This window comes from Pholis gunnellus, assembly GCF_910591455.1.
Source record: "Pholis gunnellus genome assembly, chromosome: 6".
NCBI classification, from domain to species: domain Eukaryota; kingdom Metazoa; phylum Chordata; class Actinopteri; order Perciformes; family Pholidae; genus Pholis; species Pholis gunnellus.
The window spans coordinates 11,500,672-11,518,946 of NC_136532.1; the positions used below are offsets into that span (position 1 = coordinate 11,500,672).

The 18,275-nt window shown below is 42.3% G+C and overlaps 4 protein-coding genes across 6 annotated transcripts; 1 reads left to right on the forward strand and 3 right to left on the reverse strand.

Annotated features, from left to right (window-relative positions):
- Window positions 1-1,102: 1,102 nt before the first annotated feature.
- Window positions 1,103-3,148, reverse strand: spaw (southpaw; the record flags this gene model as incomplete). Its single annotated transcript, XM_079160499.1, has 3 exons — window positions 1,103-1,255; window positions 1,637-2,451; window positions 2,863-3,148. The coding sequence occupies 3 exons, from the start codon at window positions 3,146-3,148 to the stop codon at window positions 1,103-1,105; spliced, it is 1,254 nt and encodes a 417-aa protein (XP_079016625.1).
- Window positions 3,149-3,654: 506 nt separating this feature from the next.
- Window positions 3,655-6,589, reverse strand: LOC306697529 (deoxycytidine kinase 2-like). The gene is made up of 7 exons (XM_079161501.1): window positions 5,909-6,589; window positions 5,709-5,818; window positions 5,424-5,623; window positions 5,071-5,218; window positions 4,726-4,841; window positions 4,269-4,368; window positions 3,655-4,069 (listed from the first exon to the last, which is right to left on the reverse strand). Exons 1-7 carry the CDS (start codon window positions 6,204-6,206, stop codon window positions 4,043-4,045), a joined length of 999 nt encoding a protein of 332 aa, XP_079017627.1. The 5' UTR covers window positions 6,207-6,589; the 3' UTR covers window positions 3,655-4,042.
- ccdc117 (coiled-coil domain containing 117) lies at window positions 5,506-15,307 on the forward strand. 3 transcript variants are annotated; one of them, XM_079161502.1, is made up of 8 exons: window positions 5,506-5,642; window positions 9,459-9,620; window positions 9,733-9,861; window positions 12,257-12,457; window positions 12,571-12,618; window positions 12,697-12,951; window positions 13,480-13,626; window positions 13,791-15,307. In XM_079161502.1, the coding sequence occupies exons 4-8, from the start codon at window positions 12,270-12,272 to the stop codon at window positions 14,032-14,034; spliced, it is 882 nt and encodes a 293-aa protein (XP_079017628.1). In that variant the 5' UTR covers window positions 5,506-5,642; window positions 9,459-9,620; window positions 9,733-9,861; window positions 12,257-12,269; the 3' UTR covers window positions 14,035-15,307. The 3 variants fall into 3 exon arrangements, with proteins under 3 accessions (XP_079017628.1, XP_079017629.1, XP_079017630.1); XM_079161503.1 differs by lacking the exon at window positions 9,733-9,861; XM_079161504.1 differs by lacking the exons at window positions 5,506-5,642; window positions 9,459-9,620; window positions 9,733-9,861 and adding an exon at window positions 11,440-12,002.
- On the reverse strand, window positions 7,065-11,419 carry tcn2 (transcobalamin II). Its single transcript, XM_079161500.1, has 10 exons — window positions 11,281-11,419; window positions 10,333-10,400; window positions 9,701-9,890; window positions 9,419-9,588; window positions 8,771-8,923; window positions 8,311-8,483; window positions 8,022-8,196; window positions 7,751-7,931; window positions 7,544-7,662; window positions 7,065-7,413 (listed from the first exon to the last, which is right to left on the reverse strand). The coding sequence occupies exons 2-10, from the start codon at window positions 10,388-10,390 to the stop codon at window positions 7,352-7,354; spliced, it is 1,281 nt and encodes a 426-aa protein (XP_079017626.1). The 5' UTR covers window positions 10,391-10,400; window positions 11,281-11,419; the 3' UTR covers window positions 7,065-7,351.
- Window positions 15,308-18,275: the final 2,968 nt, after the last annotated feature.

Genomic DNA, 18,275 nt, shown 5'->3' on the forward strand with positions numbered 1-18,275 from the left:
CACAAGTCAGAGAGGACAAGTGGGATTACGGTGTGGATGAGTATCTATGAATAGGTTGAGCCTCTGTTTAGTGCTTTTTGTGTGTACTTCATTCGATAGAATAGCTGCTGCTGCTGAGACATTCATTAGAAACCACTACAGATTAAATCCAGATAAAAAACTGGCTTAAAGTGTCCTATCCTGCATACATGTATTAAAACGTCACTAATCATAGTTTAGTTTAGTTTATTTATTTTGCACAATTTAAACAATAAAATAAAAATAAACAAACATAACAGAAATAAATAAATATCACAGTACAGGAAGAGGCAAAAAGCCAACTGGGCTTATCTGAAGCCTCCACCTGTATAATATTACAATATTACAGAGAACATAAAATGAATATTCATAAGCTGACTACGTAAAATATTAGTGACAAGATGTTTTTACAAGATATGAAATATAATATCAATACATTACAAACGACAAAAGAAAATGTAATTGTCGAGTGCATGTGAGAGTACAAAGTGGAACATGGAAGTTAACAATGGCCATAAAGATTTAAATCTCATAAGCAATGGAATACTTAATCGTGTATCAATAGCACTGATATATTTTACTTTGAAAACCTTCTAAATTGATGTGCAAGTTCCCCTCTTTAAAATTTCCTGTGGTCAATTTAAGCTAAGCTTTGCAATTTGAAAGCTTTCAAAGAGTTCATATATGTTTAGAGTTCATAAATTCAATAGAGAATTAGTACCCAATATTCAAATAATATATTCAAACTTCTAAAATCCATCCAAAAAAACAAAACATCACAAACATATCAAAATATATTGTTTTAATATATGCTTTCATATTTTATGTACAAATACATTATAATGTATAAATAGATACAACAAATAACATTGGCACAACAGGGCTGTTAATACTAAAGATATAAACTATTGTGTACCACCCAGTATGGATGAAATATATTGTCATTCAAACTTAACAGACATATCCTGTCATTTGTTGTAAGACAGAGAAGACAGTAGAGATAAGCAGTTGAATTAAAGTTGAAGATTATGCTCCGTCAATAGTTGCTCTTGTCGCTGCAGTGAACCCAGTGATGTGCTGGCCTTCAGTGACAGCCACACTCTTCAACAATCATGTCCTCGTGATGCCGCAGGGCCAAGTCATCGTTCTCGTAGTACAGCATGGAGAGCGGGCTGAGGCGCGTTGGCACGCAGGACAGGCAGGACGCTCTTTCTGGATGGTGATGTTGCAAGAGGCTCTGAAAAATATGAGTAGTGGACATGAATAAGAAGAAGAAAATGACTTCATAAATCCCAGAGGGACCTCGATTATTTACACACACAGGCCCGAAATACACACATGTACACACAGGACCCTTAGACATGCACTCGGACAGATGTTTGAGTGATGGAACTGGCCCCGAACTTTTTGGGGGTTCAATGCCTTGCTCAAGGGCAACTCCACAGTGCCCAGGAGGTGAACTTGCACCTCTCCAGCTACCCGTCCACAGGCCGTGCTGGACTGGTAGCTGGCCGTTTCCAAGCCAAGTCCCCACAGACTGAGCCTAACCAGTGACTATGCAAAAAAACATTATTTAAGATCCTAAAGAGTTAAACGAGAAATCAGATTGTCATCTCACCTGCATGTATGCATGGTTGGTCGGGTTAAAGGACTCATCCAGTGGTGTGGGACACTCTCCCTCACAGCGAAATGCATTGTAGCGCTTTGGGTGCACAATCCACTCGTCCCAGCCGATGTGTTCAAAGTCCACCCACATGTCTACCTTCCGACACAGAGGCCTCTGGGCCGGCGCTGCTGCTGCCGCAGGCGTGGGTGAAGCTCCTGCAGCCACCCTCATCCTCTCCATTCTGTTCCTTTTGTGACGACGACTTTGACTGTCACTGCTGGCTCTGTCCATCGTCACATACTTGGAGTTCTCTACAGTGTGAATGAGACTGTACGCTGTATGGCCTTCCTGGGGCAGGTTATGTTTGGAGAAGATCACCATCATGACCCTGTTCGTGGTTGTGTGGTGTATTTTTCTTCGCCTCAATCCCAAATTCTTGAGGAGGGACTCGTCAGCGATCTCACCTCTATCCCCAGCACCGCTCCCATGGTCCGCCTCAGGTTGTCCTGAGGCCTCCTGGCTGGACACTCCTTCTCCCTGGTACAGCCAGTATTTTAACAGAGCCGTCACATTAAAAACCTTCCAACCTTTCTTTGTGCTGCTGGCTGATGTGCCAAAACTCCCCAAGAACAGTTGCTCATCCTGGCACGATGCGCTGTCCAGGTCACAACTCTGCTTTCTGGAGTGATATAAATCCACAGTGGCACGCTTAGAGCCGGAGAAAGCAGGGAGTCTGATCCGAAGTTCTGCCAGCTGGACAAGCTCACTAGTAGAGATGGATGACATGTCAAACGTGACTGTCCATCTGTCTCCCACTTGATGGCAACCTAAAAATGAGACATCACATGTAAATGAGAACTCACGAGTCACACACACACACACAGCAGTCTAGAGGTTTCTGGTCAAACCAGACCCCTGGACAAATGTCAAAACACTGCAGTGGGAGGGTGAACAGAAACAGGATGTGTATTGAACCCCCCTGTGCAAGGACGTCTGAGGGCTAATATACACACCCTCTCACATAAAACAGAGAAAGCCTTTAAAGTCGAATAAGCATTTTGACACTTGCTGGGTTGTAAAAAGGGAGGGTCTGATAACACTGATAATGCACCAACCAAAGAGCTGCTGGAGAACGGAGTACACTGAGGAGAAACTAACACTATGTAACGTGCTGTATACCCAGTGATGCAGATAATCATTGGGGGGAAAAACACATGAAAATTAAACTGCTTACTCACCTTTGGCCATCAGACTTAGGACAGAGTCAGAACTGTGCGCTGACGTGTTGGGACCTTGCATTGCAGCGGGGTTGACAGCTAATGACGGTGAGAAATCGACGGTCCTGAAGGAGCGGTACAGCTGCATCATGTATTGAGGATATCTGCTGCGGTGATTAAATGAGAGATTTCTGAACGCTAAACTGGACTTGAGGTCTTTCAAATATCTGTGCCCCTGTGTGGAGAAAACCGATCCAAAAAAACAGACGAGGAGTGTGCAGAAAACTGTCAGGACTCTGGCTTCCATTTTAACTGAAACAAACAAAATCTACTCCGACAATAATGAGAGAGAGGCAAAGAGCTCCTTCCTTCCTGCAGCTGGTCTCGGGCTGAAATGATGCTATGTGCAGACGGAGCTCCAGACAGGCCCCTTTATAGTGGACAGCTGCCCTTTGATGACCCCTGATCACTCCAGGCATCTGAACAGCCTCTCTGATCATCAGAGCACACCGGAGGGGGAGAAAAAGAAAACATTTAGCCAAGGTCATTGTCCTGTCAAACCGCCCGGCCTTTTATACTCACTCAGGAGCCAAATCCTTTTGAAATGTAAAAATCCATTAACAAATAACACTTTAAATGCTGTACAGCCATTAGCACCTTTCTGTTTAGTATCAATGGCAAAAGTTATGTCACACACACAGAAACTAGGAATGAAAGATGGAAATACATAACAAGAATTAGATAGTTTTTATTTATTAACAGACAACAAATAGAATACTTAAAATGCTTATTTTCTTGTTCGTTGTCAGTCAAGAGTGTGTAAAACAGTAACAGATACAAAAACTAAACTGTTTCCAAATGGTCATAGAAGTGACAGCACAGACTTAGTTTTGATTTCAAGTGGAATAAACAGTACAGTGCAACAACTAACTTTAACCACCCAGTGAATCTCAAAACATTAACACGCAAACAATAAAAGCAGAACAAATTTAACAATCGAACAGTTTATTTAGGAGGTAAGACATTTGAATACAGAAAAAAAAAACGTGGTCCTGCAACTTCTCAAAAAGAGAAAACCTTTAATATTACTTTATATTTCCTTCACTCTATGAGAGGTGTGTGTGTATTATATGTAAGTTAACACAGGTGACTGAGGTCTGACTGGTCCCATCTGTTTCCCACTGGTGATGGTAGCTGACTCTCATAAAGCAGCGAAGAAGTTTTCCATCTGTGTACGAAAAAGATATTTTAGGATCCCGATGGATCAGAGACTCGAAACACATCCAACGTCAGATCAGAAAACGTAAATGATTCTGATTGGATCAAAGACTGCGAGGATGAGAAATGAGATCTCAAACCTTAGGACGAGGCCCTCGTGTGGTTTAACTTGGTAGCAGCTATTATGTCAGTGCAATAAATAAACATACCTTTCGTATAAATTCCTCCTGCACCTCTGGGTCACTCTGAAACTCCACACTGGCATCCAGTTGCAACACAGGTATCTGTTTCAACTTCTCAAAATGTAATCTGAAAAGAGAAAGTTGAGCTGTGTTACACCGACCACGTCAGACCACACACTGCTGACCGTCATCTGTTCTCGGCCCCGAGCAACAAACAGCTGCGAGGAAAGGCATTTAAAATGGTAATGGACAAACAGGCATCCGTAGAGCGTCCTGTAACACAGTGGCTGTAGCACCACTGGTGCTGGTTGGATCATGTACTGATCATAACAGATAAATATTAATTTTAAGTGTAATGTCCTCACGGTAAATTCTTTCATCTTCATAATTGCTGAGAAGAGAGTGACCTCTCTTCACTGAAAATATTCTAAAACATAGAAGTCTGAAGAGGACAACAAAGGGACACGCCCTCATTAGCACTCACTCAGTGCTCTTCTCCACAAGCCACCTCTCATGTTGATCATGCAGCTTATCCAGATAGTCCAGTTCCACTCCTTTCTCTTCTGGCCTTCCCCGGCGCCCCAGACGCTCCATACATTTCTGACAAACAACAAAAGGGTACAATGCGTTGGTGTCTTTTTCAAGATGGAATTGGTCAAATGTCAATTTGGTAATTTTGTGATATCGTGGAACAGGACCAATAATACAACACAGGCAACTACCACAAGATAACAAATAAGGATGTGCTGCAAACATCTTTTTCCTCACAAGTTGCCGAATGAATTGTATTTTTTTTTTTAAGCCAACATGACATCTCTTGTGTTCATACCTTTGGTGGCGCTCTGAGGTAGATAATGCCCTCCAGCTCCACCTGGTGTCCAAACTGTTCCACCAGGAGGGAGTGCCAGTCCTGGTAGACTGCCCACTCTGTCGAGTTGATACAACCCAGCTCAAACATGTTCAGGGCAAAGATGTATCTGACAGGACGACAGAGTCAAGTTCAAAACAAGCAAGGACAATGCGTTTGCAAGTTAAGTAGCTCATAAATGACTTACAGCCATTTCCTTCTAAGCATTATCTTCTCATATAGATTATGGGGTCTCGCGGGTCTTCTCAAAACTACTTCCGCTGACCTGATTTCATTTTCACTAGCCTGTTCCTTATCCTGACTCGCTCACCCACCTGTCGCTGTAGATGGAGCGCTCATACACCTGGACAGGTGTTCGCTCTGAGCTGAGCAGGCGAGCCGGAGGAGGCTGCAGCTGCGTCCTCAGACGGCTCATGCAGGAAAATGTCTGAAATGTGTACGACCAGCGCTGAGGGTCCTGGTACATCATCTGCAGCAGGTTGCTGACGGTCGTCTGGGGGGACGCGTCTGTCCCCTGTCAAAGACACGAGACGGTGAGCTTGGCTTCCCTTTTGGTTGTTGTTGGGAAAGGATGTTAAGGTCGGTAAGTGTGCGCGCACCTTTACGGCCCCGCTGTCAATGTTCTGCCACTTGCTCACAGGTTCTGCCACCACCTCCCAGTCTGGACAAGCGGACTGCAGGAGTCTTGCAAAGGTCGACTTTCCTACAGCTGGAGACCACATATCAGCATATCATTAGCGTGGGACAAAACAAGCGCTTACTTTGAAAATAAGTGTTACTATAACGTCACTGATTTTACCGATGTTGCCCTCGATAGAAACCCTCTTCACTCGAGTTGCTGCATCCTCTGTTGAATTTGACAGGCACCTCGAACAAGAACCACTGCGCTTCCTTGACTTATTAGCCATCGTAACGTTACTTAGGTTAGTTGTCCGTGATATGGCTGCGTTTCCACCTTGCCTGAGGATGTCCGGTGTCATCCACTGAGGAGGAGGCACATTGTACCCAAATCTCACGACCTGTATCCAGCTAGTGTTACACTTGGAGACACGGTTGAACAGAACGCATCGATAGATGGCAGACATTGTGACAGACATCCGTACAACTACAAAACAACTATACAGTCTATGGTGCTAACTGATGGAAGTGAATACGACTTTACATTAGCGCTGTGTTAAGCTCATAGCATGGTAGCTAACGTTAGCTCCTCCTCTCCATGATGTAAGCCAACACGAGTTTTAGTTTGTGATAAAAGATTTACGGCTAAATGTGTTTGCAATTTACGCCGATATATCGTGTGTTCCCATAGCGCTCACCCTGTCGTTTCACACATTAGATGCTGGGGAGTAAAATTATTAAGTTTAGTTAATAAGAAATTGTGCACAAATGCTACAAACAGTAACAACAGATATTACTTCCGGTGTCGAGTTCTGTACCTTCGCAATAAAAGCATTTTGATAAACCATATCCCGCCCGTTTGAACATAAAATTGGTGGCAAATGACAACATTATTTTATTTACGTTTAACGTACAAATAAAAAGTAAACTGTGCTGTGTGTAAATACAATGGCAAAACATTTAATACGAGGCTCTTTGTAACCCGGAAATACTTGTTAGCCCTCACACTTCCTCAGATGATTGAGGTCATCAGTTATATTTGTTTATGCAGAAAATCATTCGACCTAATATGTTGTTTTCCTCTTTAAGTATATTTGTGAAATTTCAAGGTGAAGAATTTATCTCAACTTCACTTTTCCCTCTAACAATGTGACTTGTGAAAAAATCAGTGCTTTATTTCCAAGATTTAATTTTGCTCATTAACCATTCAATCAAATAACTTATAAGTTTTATATTTATATATAGTCTGTAACAAAACACAAACCTACAGAAACTTCATTTTAAAAGCCATTACAACTTTTTTTTAAATTTGTTTAAAAAAGCACAATCACGCTAACATTTCACACTCATTTAATAATTAGGAAAAAGTGTTAAAATGGACATACTAAAGTTAGAATATTCACAGCAACGTGAGCTCAATTCATTCTAAATTACACTTTTAATCAAGCTTCAAACCTACTTGAAATGCAAAACATCCTGTGAAACCAGTGTGACCATTTATTCAAAGATGATGGCATCAGACAAATTAAGTACAATCACTGGTTTAAACAACAAATAGTAGAAAAAATTCCAGATTGAACTGCTTTTGATCCTCATCAATCACTGTTGCATCAGCAGTGACCGACTAGTAGCTCGTGTTTTTGATGGTTATCTTCTGAGCAGCCTCAATCTTGAAATCATTGACACCTGGGGGAGAAAAAGACATAATTGTGATGCCAAAGTGAAATTAAAGCAGTGGCTCAAATAAATGCAGTGAATGCTCTAGAAGTGAGTCACAAGATTGTGTGTGTGTGTGTGTGTGTGTTTGTGTCCTCACCCTGACTGAGTGCAGTGCCATCAGAGGAGAGGTGCCAGTATCTGCGGTCGCTCTGTCTGGCCTGCTCTCCGTTCACCATGCTTAAGAAGGGTCCCCACAGGCTGGACTCCTTCTCAAACCTGTCAAACAGCATCAAGTATTACTAAATGTAGGCAATCATACTTAAAAAAAACAACAACTTTAAAATGGTACATCATATGAACTCACGTGAAGCCAACATTTTTAACCTTGAGAAGTTCAAGGGCCTCCAACAGAGAGCTCCCCTTCGTTGCATCCACAGAGTAAACAGCGGCGGCCCCGCTGGACGCCACCACCTCCACCATCACAGTCACCTTGGACTCACTTGGTAAAACCACCACAGGATCTATGGGCTCCAGCACCAGAGTGTCTGCAAGGCCACCATGACACAAACAGTGACAATACGGACACAATTTGAAATCACAGTGACCACGGGGAGTAGACATAATGCCGCACATACCGTCCTCATTGAGGCACTCCTTGCTTTTAACAGTCAGGTAGGATTTCTGCTGGAGAGCTGGAAGGATCTGAGAGATGGCCATGGGGTTGTGGTATGTGTTGCTTCTGGCGTCCGTCCTCATGGCCTCCATTGAGGCAGCGCACTCTGCAACTTGGCTGCCCATTGCTATTAAGGCCTTGAACACAACAAATGAGTATGTCAAAAGCTGCAAAGATGTTGTTCTGCAAGGTCTCATGCAGTGAAAGAGACGAAGGAAGCTGAACAAAAACATGAGGAAAAAGATTCTTACTTGCACTGCGAGGCCTGTGCTGAACTCATTGCCGATATGACCGTCGGTCCTACGAGAGGCCAGGAGCTTCTGCTTGATCTTGCTGAGGGCTGTGTCGAGCTCAGCAGCGTTCTGCACGTGAGAACCAGCGTCCTTCACACACTGGAGGGCCATTCCAGCCATGGCATAGGTATCTAGGGCCCGAGAGTAGGATAACATATGTGTGTGTTAGACAGATATAGTGAGAGTTTAACGTGAAGCACAAGAAAAACAAAACAAGAATCTAGGTTGTCACCAACCATGTTTGCTGGATTCTTCTCACATAAAAACTATTTTCTGTGAGGTGACCCACTAGAAAAAATGAATCTCAGGTAACTTTATGGAATTTACCCGTTTTAAAAATAACTCTACATGTAAAGCAAACTAAAAACACTTGTTTGACAGCTAAAAGAAGAAAAAAAAGTAGGCAGGTTACGCTCACCAATACTCTCAGAGTCTCCATGTTTGAAGAGTTCAAGTTCTACTGCCTTGATGAGCTTGTTGCTGACATGGTTGTTGACCCTGATGCCGCTCGTGCAAAGAGCAAGCACACCCAGAGAGTACTGGTAATAGTTGGTCAAAGGGCGGTGGCTGACTGCACAAAGGAGAAGAGAAACCAAATTATATGAAAACATGACTTCACAGTAAGAATCCAAGAAATGTACAAGAACTGAAAAGGTACTTTCTTTTCTCCCTATTTCAGTTTGGATGAAATTAGTCGAGAGTTGCTCTATTAACCAATTCCATCAAAACTGACATAAAAACGGTCACTAAAGAATTCTTAGACAAAGTAGAGACATCACAACTATGAAGCTAAAGTAGAGCAATTATAAAAAATAAGATGTATTGACCATAAATACTTAATTTATAGTTTAGGAAAAGTTTTAATTGTTTCATTTTATTGAACCAACTCAGCCTGAAATATTCCAAACAGGATTTTCTGTTCGTTGAGTTTTTACACTTTTACAAACTAATAACCACACTAAATAAACACTGAACTCATTTTGCATCTCAAAGTTAAACAGGATGGTGAACACTTTTTATGATTTATGATTTTTATTAGTCTCCAAAAGGTCAAAGGAAAACTTACATGCAATATGCTGTTTTTCGTCTTCCATCTGCTTCTTCAGGTGTGTCAGCAGCGTCTCACTCTTCTCACTGACTGTGAAGGTGATCGTGTTGAGGTCATAGCAGGAGGACTTCAGAGCCAGAGTGTACAGCGCTAAGAGGCCGGTAACAGACTGGCTGTTCGAGAGAGAACTGAGAAAAACACAAAGGACACTCAGGTTCAGGTGAGAACAGAAAGGACAAATATCAGTTCAGTGGACAAACGGATTTAAAATAGCATTCCTTTTGTCAAACCGTGCAATACCTTTGAATGTCATTGTGCAAATTGTTTTTCAGTCTATTCAGGTGTTCGCTCTCCTTGGCCAGGTTGTGGTAATTAGAAAGCCGTAATGCCAAGTGGACACTGGGATTGGGGAGTCCTTCCTGTGTCTCCAGAGAGCGAAGGAGATTCTTATTGAGTGACAGGTACAACTCACTGTTGGATCCTTCAGTATCTGGATTAGAATATTAAAAGAAAAAACGTTTTGTCCACAGACGTAAAACCTTGTATTCAGTAACTCCCTTGCTGACATCAACATGAACTTTTAGAGCATTGCAAAACCAGAACTACAGCATCAGCAGTCTCAAGAGGAAACAAAGACTGTGAAGACTTAAGATATTTGGAACCTAAACAAAGCATTGAAATTTCTTTAACTTCTCTCTGTGATGTTTTACAAGACCAGACAGATGACCACATTCTCTGTAATTTGACAATCGCAGAACTTTTGTCAATGAGCAAGCAAGACAAAGTCCATTCAAAGGCATGAAGTCGGCAATTGCAAAATCAGTGTAAACCAGTGAGTCAGTGTATTTGTAAACTGGGTTATTTCCAGGGTCCAAACAGTGATTGGTGATAACTGGATTTATATATATTTTTAAATAAAAAAAACAACTTACCACATGGTTTGCCTGAGGCTAAAGCCAGTAGGCTTGCGATTATGACCAAGGACAGCATTCTGGGCAACCTATTTGATAACAAACAGTGGAAATAAATCAATATATTCGCCTAGAACAGGGGTCACTAATAGGTGGTCCGGTTCCGGACCCAAACGCCTTTGTATGCGGACCCGGACCTAAAAACGATAATTGATCATTAATAAATTCTAACAGAGCGCTTCTATTTTCATACCAATTACATGCGTTGTAAATCATATATTCCTATAAGCGTCGCAACTCCAGTGACATTTGCACACACACACTGCCCAACACTGATGTTAACAGAGGAATAGAGGTGAAACAAGTGGTTTAATAACCACAGATAAAGTCCCTGCACACTAATTACTCTTTTTAGAAGATGACAATATATCGTGGCTTTTTTGATTGACCACTTCACACCTCACACTTTTAAAGCTGCAGGGCAAAGACAATTCAGTTAAATTCATTTTTCGAAAATGAAGTACTTTATTTTAAGAGTCACATTTTTCAAAAGCTTACTGATATGTATTTTATTTTTTAACTAAGCCTATTTCACTTGAAATAAGAGAACATTTATTTATTATTAGAGTTAATATTATTTATAATTAATCCAGTTCAATTTGAAATCTGACAATAAATATTGTTTAGATATTATTCAATTGAACTTTCTTTATTTGATTTGACAGCCAGATGTTGACTACATACAGACGTTAATACAACTGATGGCTACTTCAATATACACGGGACTAAATCATTGCGCAAGTTAAGACATTATTCGGTGTTCCAGACCTTTGGATGAGGAAATGCTCTCTAACCGGACCTCACTGAACTTTAATTGAATACCCCTGGCCTAGAAGGTTAAAGTAACAACACTTTAATTGTGAGATCAAGAAACTTCTTTGAATTGCAGTTTGACGGTATTTGTCTTACCTGCTCAGAGAGTAACTCCAGTGTGAAGAACTAGAGCTGAGCTGAGACCAGCGGTAGAGACAACAACTTCTGGCGTCTCACTGTCACATGACTCGTCATTTGAGATGACAAAGCGATGAAACAAGCGAGAGGGTCAACGAGCTATTGGCTGGGTCAGAAACAGGATGTGGGGGCAACTTTCTTGTCAATCGCATATACTCTTTGGTAATAGAAGCACACAAAGCAAGAGGCAGGTGTCTATCTTGCTTCACACATATCGTCTTCTGGAATGAAAGCTGACCTCGTCAGCCTAAGTAGAAACAACCGTTGCTAACGCTTCAACAAAAACGCTAACTTTGCTTCTGAATCTGACAGAGTGTTCAACACAAACGTTGTTGTAGCCGAGTCGTTTGTCTTCAGGAACGTTAACTACAATTCCCACAATTCAACTGACGTAACATACGCACTTTCTAGAATCTTGACGACTCTTCTGGCGCGACGCGTAACTCACTTTGTTAGTAAACTAGCTAGCTGAGTTAAGTGTAACCCAGCCCACCATTCAAACAGTTCACACTACAGGACCTTTAATGCAGGCGGTGTTAGTAATCAGTCAGTAAGACCTGCGCATGCCGACGCTGTTGCTGTGTGCTAATGGGATTATTCCAAAGGAAAACAATGTGAACTGACGGAGCTAACGCTAAACATCCACAACAAAAACACGAAGGGGCAGGGCAGCTGCACAGGTCAGTCTGCTAACGCTACAACGTCATGTGTCTGGTTTACTTATTGAAGCCGCAGCTGTGTGTAACTCACAGCTTTATTTGTAGCGTCACACTAAGGTGAACGTTGTATGTAACGGTGGCCATGTAAGCTAGCTATCTAGATAATCAGCCTGTCCTGGTGTAAACAGATTTTTAACTTGTGCGTCATGTAACGTTAGGTTTCAGAAAATGCCTTTTAACAGCTCACCTGATTGGTGTCAATATTGATCTTCCAGATTGGATAGATTTATGTACCCGTGTGTCTCTTCACAACATTTCACCGACTGGATCATCATGCATCATCCTGCTCCCACAAGCAGTGAACTGGGGTTTCTGCCAGCCATGTATTCATTTTCAGGCCCCACAAGCCTTCCTGAATTTGACCTCGGATCTCCAAGTACGTCTGGTCACCTACAGAGAGCAACTCTATCGAACAAGTATGTAGCAGACCGTGCAACCGTCACAAATACAATAGCGGCACTTTAAATATCATTTCAGTCTAAACCTGACATGTTGTGTTTTGACATGTGTCCCTCTCTTCCCGGAGCAGCTGGGAGACGAGGTCCCTCAGGAAGCACAGGAGGAGAGTTGAAGATGAGTAAGTGAGAGATGCAGTCTTACTGACCATGCTTGGATTAGAGTTAGAGTTGTGATTAATACCATGATGTTTTCTCAGGGGATGCACTGCTAAAAGGAGGAGGTTGATGTTCGAGGCAGAAGTGGACATTCCAGAGAACTCGAACACTCGCCCTCGTCATGACTGGCCTCCAGCTGACAGCCGCCCTCCTGCGCCTGCACTTCCGCAGCCCTGTCCTGCATCTCAGAGCTCGACTCTGCCGCAGCCCTCCTCTGCGCTTCCCCGCTCTGAGGTAGAGAGCTCCTGCATGGAGATCGAGGCAGCTCAGAGGAAACTGCAGGAGATCGAAGACAGGTCGGCATTATGCAGTGTGTGCAAAATGTTGCAAACATTGCCAACTATCTGATTGCTTGCTTGTTAGAATTAGACCTCAAACTGACACCGTATGCCCCCAAAAATCCTTCCTCATATTAGCTATGCTTATTCTTTAAGGGTTTGTTTAGTGTAACTTTGATTCCCTGTTAAGAAACTATATATATGTGGGATTATTTAATATTAGCATTTCTTTTCTGACCATATTATTGTTACGGGACAAAAGTATTATCTTGAGTGGGTCACAGCTCTAATGTCTAAAGGAATAATAGTTTAAAATGTATCAAAACATGTTTAAAAATGCTCAAGTGTTTGATAACATTTGTTTGGACTTTAGGATTTTGTTTTAAAGAAATACTTGATTAATCATTCTGAAGTAATTAACACCACTAACCAATATCAAGTTAATGCTGCATAGTCCACAGACACGGCTGTACTTTCATTTGCATTCACCTTCACACATTGCAGCTATATCAGCACACACTGTACCCTTTTATTTCTTAATCACAGAATAACACTGGAGGATGATGATGAGGACGAAGATCTGGATTTAGAGCCAGCCCCGAGACGGCCGGTGTTGGTGATGTCTGACAGTTTGAAGGAGGGTCTGCAGCGCGGCATCAGCGACATCCTACCGCACACAGTAGCCCAGTCTGTGTATGTTCTCCTAATTCTGTTATAGGAACGTTTAATGTCTCATGAAGTAACTTGAATTAGAGGACTCATGTTCGGCTGTTTCCTACTTGAAAAGCTCCAGACACATTTCATTTTTTCCTGCGCCGTTTATTTTTGCCTCACCTGGTTCTTCCTCATACTTTTAGGAGCCATTCCTGTATGGAGTTGGTGTTGTGGCGGCCACCGGACGATCCCTTCTGTCGCAAGCGAAAGGGCTCTTTACAGAAACAGCGTAAACAACAGACAGTATCTCGGCAACCCCCAACTCCATGTTCATCTCCCACCCCGCACATTCCCCTCAGCCCCTCCGGTCCACCCGCAGACACACAATCTTCTCTCTACATCTTTCCTGTGGCCCACAGCTCTGGGGAGGAGGACATGGAAATGTAATGGTGCTCGGTGACTTGAAAAGCCATGCCAAAGTAAAAGACTCGAAATGTAGTCGCACAAAGGACTCTAAAGGACTCGGAACCACATGAAGTTGGTCAGTTTGGCAAGGCATGTCGGCTTAACATGAGTACTGTGCTGTTTTGGACATTTTCTGCTTCTCAGTCACGCAGTTTAGTTTTTTTTTAACATAATCCCATTCAACTATATGTAACATGTAACAAAAATGTTTAGTTAATTATTCAGCTTTATTCATGTGAATCTTCAAGACAACTGTCATGATCTCAAGACCTTGACCAGTTCTATAGACAGCCTTGGATAACCGATTTTATACTGATTTACAGAACTTACCCATGTGCTTAGATATTAGATCATTTGTACATTCTTTTGCCAAAGCCTGGCCAACAACACACGGATGTACTGTAAATATGAAGTTCTTCGTTAAACATCAGTGTGCAGCATCTGAATTTTGTGCAATTTCTTTTTTTATTTTATGTTCAGCTTCTGGGCATCGTTAACAGGACATGAAATATTGTTCCTGTGTGTCGTGTTCACATTTGCTCACAGCATGACTTCCTGCTGGCTGTTGTACTTGTTGTGGTAGAAAGATTATCTTCAGTGCTCGGGCAAGTACGCCATCTTGGAGCTTTGACAAACTTTTTAAGAAGTCATGGAAATGCACCTTTTTGATGATTTGATTGTATTTTCATATATACATTACCACATTTGCAACCAGCCACAGAGTGTTCTGGCATTTTATTTGTTTTCACGCTCTCCATGTAGATATTTCTCATGGCACAGTTTGTTTTCATTGGATGAAATTTTGCTGGAATTTCGTGAGCGCAGTTCTCTTGTTGGGTGAACATTGTGATGCGTTCATCAGTAGATCAGGAAGAGTAGGAGTCCCAGGATTAACCCCTGTGGAAAGCCACAAGTGACCATACAGGCATATATATTTAAAACAATTAGCTTCGTAAAAATGTAATCAATTAACTAGGTTATTGAATGCAACAGCCTCCAATTTGTCAGACAGAAGGAAAAAGATTGAGTGTGTCCAATATCATTGTTAGTGTCATGTAGAGTCATTGTCTTGAGTGAGGATTTTATTCATCAGTTGAGTTAAGGCCAGCTCTCAAAACAAGACTGAAGCTTAAGTTCTATTAAACAGGAAAAGAGTTGTCAAATACATACTGTAGGCACTAGACCTACACGGCCCTTTTCAACATTCTGCTGAAGCGTCTTGTGAACCGAAGCTTGGCGAACAAATTGAAAATGACTGCCGGAGTGCACGTGTGATTATAGGTAAACCATCTTTAAAAAATCTGGCGTCAGTCCCAGTGGATTATTTTACATTAAGAACAGACTTTTTCAGAAAGTTAACTAAGATGTTATATTAAAATCAAATGACATCATTTTGTGTTATCTACAGAATGTTTTTATTTTACAAGTTAACATCTTGTAACATTTATGATTGTACTAAAGATTCCCACAAAGACCAGCTTTACGAGGTTCTCTGACATAACTCACATGATCATCAGTGAAATGTCAGTTTATCACTCATTCAGAGTTCATTGTAGCTTTAAGCCATAAAAACCTGACTGCCTCAAGACCGGAACGTAAACTAAATGACCAGATCTTCACTCATGGCGTTTGTCACTGTGACCTGCTTGTAAATCTGCAATCTTAAGCAGTAACTGATTTATTTCTGTGGCAACAAAAGCTTGAAATGCATTACAATATATTACTGGTGTGTGTGTCACACACACACACACACACACACACACACACACACACACACACACACACACACACACACACACACACACACACACACACACACACACACACACACACACAGTACGGTTTCTTAACTTATGACTGTCCTGATTGAGTGACTCTGAATCCCAGGAACGTCTTGACCTTGAGTGATCTATAAAGGAGACACCAGTATTTTACTATAATATGCAAGCACAGGAGTAATATTGAAATGTTAATGATAATGCCACATTTACAGTGTTTCTTTTCCTCTTCAAGAAGTACTTATACATTTATTTAGACTTTGAGGATATCAAATCAGGTCCTGACGTGCCGAGCGTCTTCCAGATGTTGAGATTTGTTTCCTGTGGTGCCTCTAGAGGACGGAGCTAGTTGTCATTTATAAATGTAAATGATGCAGTGAGCATTAACTACTAATGTTTACGGTTTATCACCACTGTGAATGCAGCTAGTGGTCGCTAAAACAATGCACTCACTGTTGTAAGATAGGATCCGGACAAATCTAAAGGGATTGTGTTTGAAGGCGATGGGCTGCAGCTGTAGGCCTGGTTGTCCACACGGAGCTGCTTGACTCTGCTCTGGAGGTAACGCAGAAGCTTGAATGAAGCCACGTCTGAGGGGCTGTGGGAGGCAGCAGAGTCCACAACACGGAGGAAGGGAGAGCAGACCGATTTCTGAGCTTCCTGAAGGGGAAAAAAGACAGGTTTTTCTTTTCAATGAACAGATAAATATTGTCGATCTTTAGGTTACAGATCTGTTAGAGGATGGTCTTCATGCCCACACCAGAACAGTGAAGCATTTACATTTGCACTAAGTGTCATCTCTTCTTCAGGCTTCTCGGGGTCCCTCTGCCTCTCCTCTTGGGGCTTTGATGGTTTTCTGGAAAACAAACAAACCCGCATTTGAAAAGTTTGAAAAGTTGTTTGTTTACAATTAACATAACATGTAGGAGGTAAAGGTTTGTGCAGTTAGTTTGACATCTATGGTACAAAACGCATCTCGCAGTGAGTTGAAGTGAGATCATGCTCTTGTAAGGACAGACAGCTGGTTAGTATGTCATTAGAAACCAGTTACCTGCCCCTTAACAACTTTGTCTTGCATCTGTGGGATAGCAAAGAATTAGAGCAAAACTTAAATATAGAACAGCAGAATATCTTCTCATTTCTGTTTCACATGTCCAAGTGGTATGGAAATCACTGCTTCAAACTTAAAAATCTAAATTGTGTGCTTTTACTTCTACTTGATTTTGGTTTGCACGTTACCTCTCTAATTCAGCTGTCAACTCTTCTTCAAACTTGCATGCCAGACGAGCTGCAGTCTGTTCCTTCCACTGACCCATGCTCCTCTGAACCTGCCCGAGCTCCAGCTCTTTGGCCTTCAGCTGTTTGCGAAGAGATGCTGCCACCCCTCCACCCTCAGCTCCTCCTCCACACATATGAGGCCAGTTCAGACTGCTTAACTCCTCAATGTGCTCCTGCAGAAGCAGATGGCGTTGCGTAATTATTGCAGCGAGTGATGATGTTTCTGTTTCTACGTGGACCGACATGAGCCTTACAAAGTCTGCAAGTTCATACCTTAATGAGACGCTCCTTTAGAGAATCCAAGGCTTGCTCTCTGTCCGTCCTCAGCTGCTGCCTCTGGATGCTCAATTCTCGCTCCTGAAAGAATGGACTCGTATTCATGTATACGTGTAATGTGCTGTATTTGCAAAACACCAGGCACGGCCTAAACTATACCTTGTCTTTTCTCAACTGTTCAGTGGTTTCTTTCTGTGAACCGAGCTCCTGCTGTAGATGGTTGATCGAGTGCTTGAACTGCTCTCTGAGGTGTGTAAGAGCCTCAGCTGCTGTAGGACTGCACAGGGCCTCACAATTACAAGCACATCATGTTTGTTGCCTCTTTCTAAACCAGATATGTATGTAAACCAGAGCATGAATTATACCTGTGGGGTAGTAGCACAGGACTTTGTTTGGCTCCATTCTGCTCCACTAGGAGGTGTAGATGGTGGCACTCTGCTCCCAGCTCCTGGGCCCAGTGCCTGAGCTGCTGTTCCAGCTCAGCTGTGATTTGGTTATGGCTGCTCTCGCTTTCGTCGAGCATCATTCTGAGCTTGTCAGCCTCCTTCTCTGCCTCCTGAACAGCCTGCTCGAGCGGCAGCACCGCCCTCTGACTCTCCTGTGACCACAGACCACACCGTGTCAGGGTTTCTACAAGCGCCGCATCTCTCTGTTTGCCTGCGAATAATTGCTCTGTAAGGTTGTCTTGCACCTGTGCCATCTGTCTCTCCAACTTCTGCAACTCAGCCTGGTGCTCCTCTTTAAGTGATTTGCAAATGACAGCCAGCAAAGACTCCTGCGCTCTCTGCTGCGCACAGCTTTCACTCTCCATATCGTGCACTCTCTTCCAGATAAAAATCAAATCATAGAAAGAGAATGAAATCAGACAGAATCAGAATTTCTGATTTATTT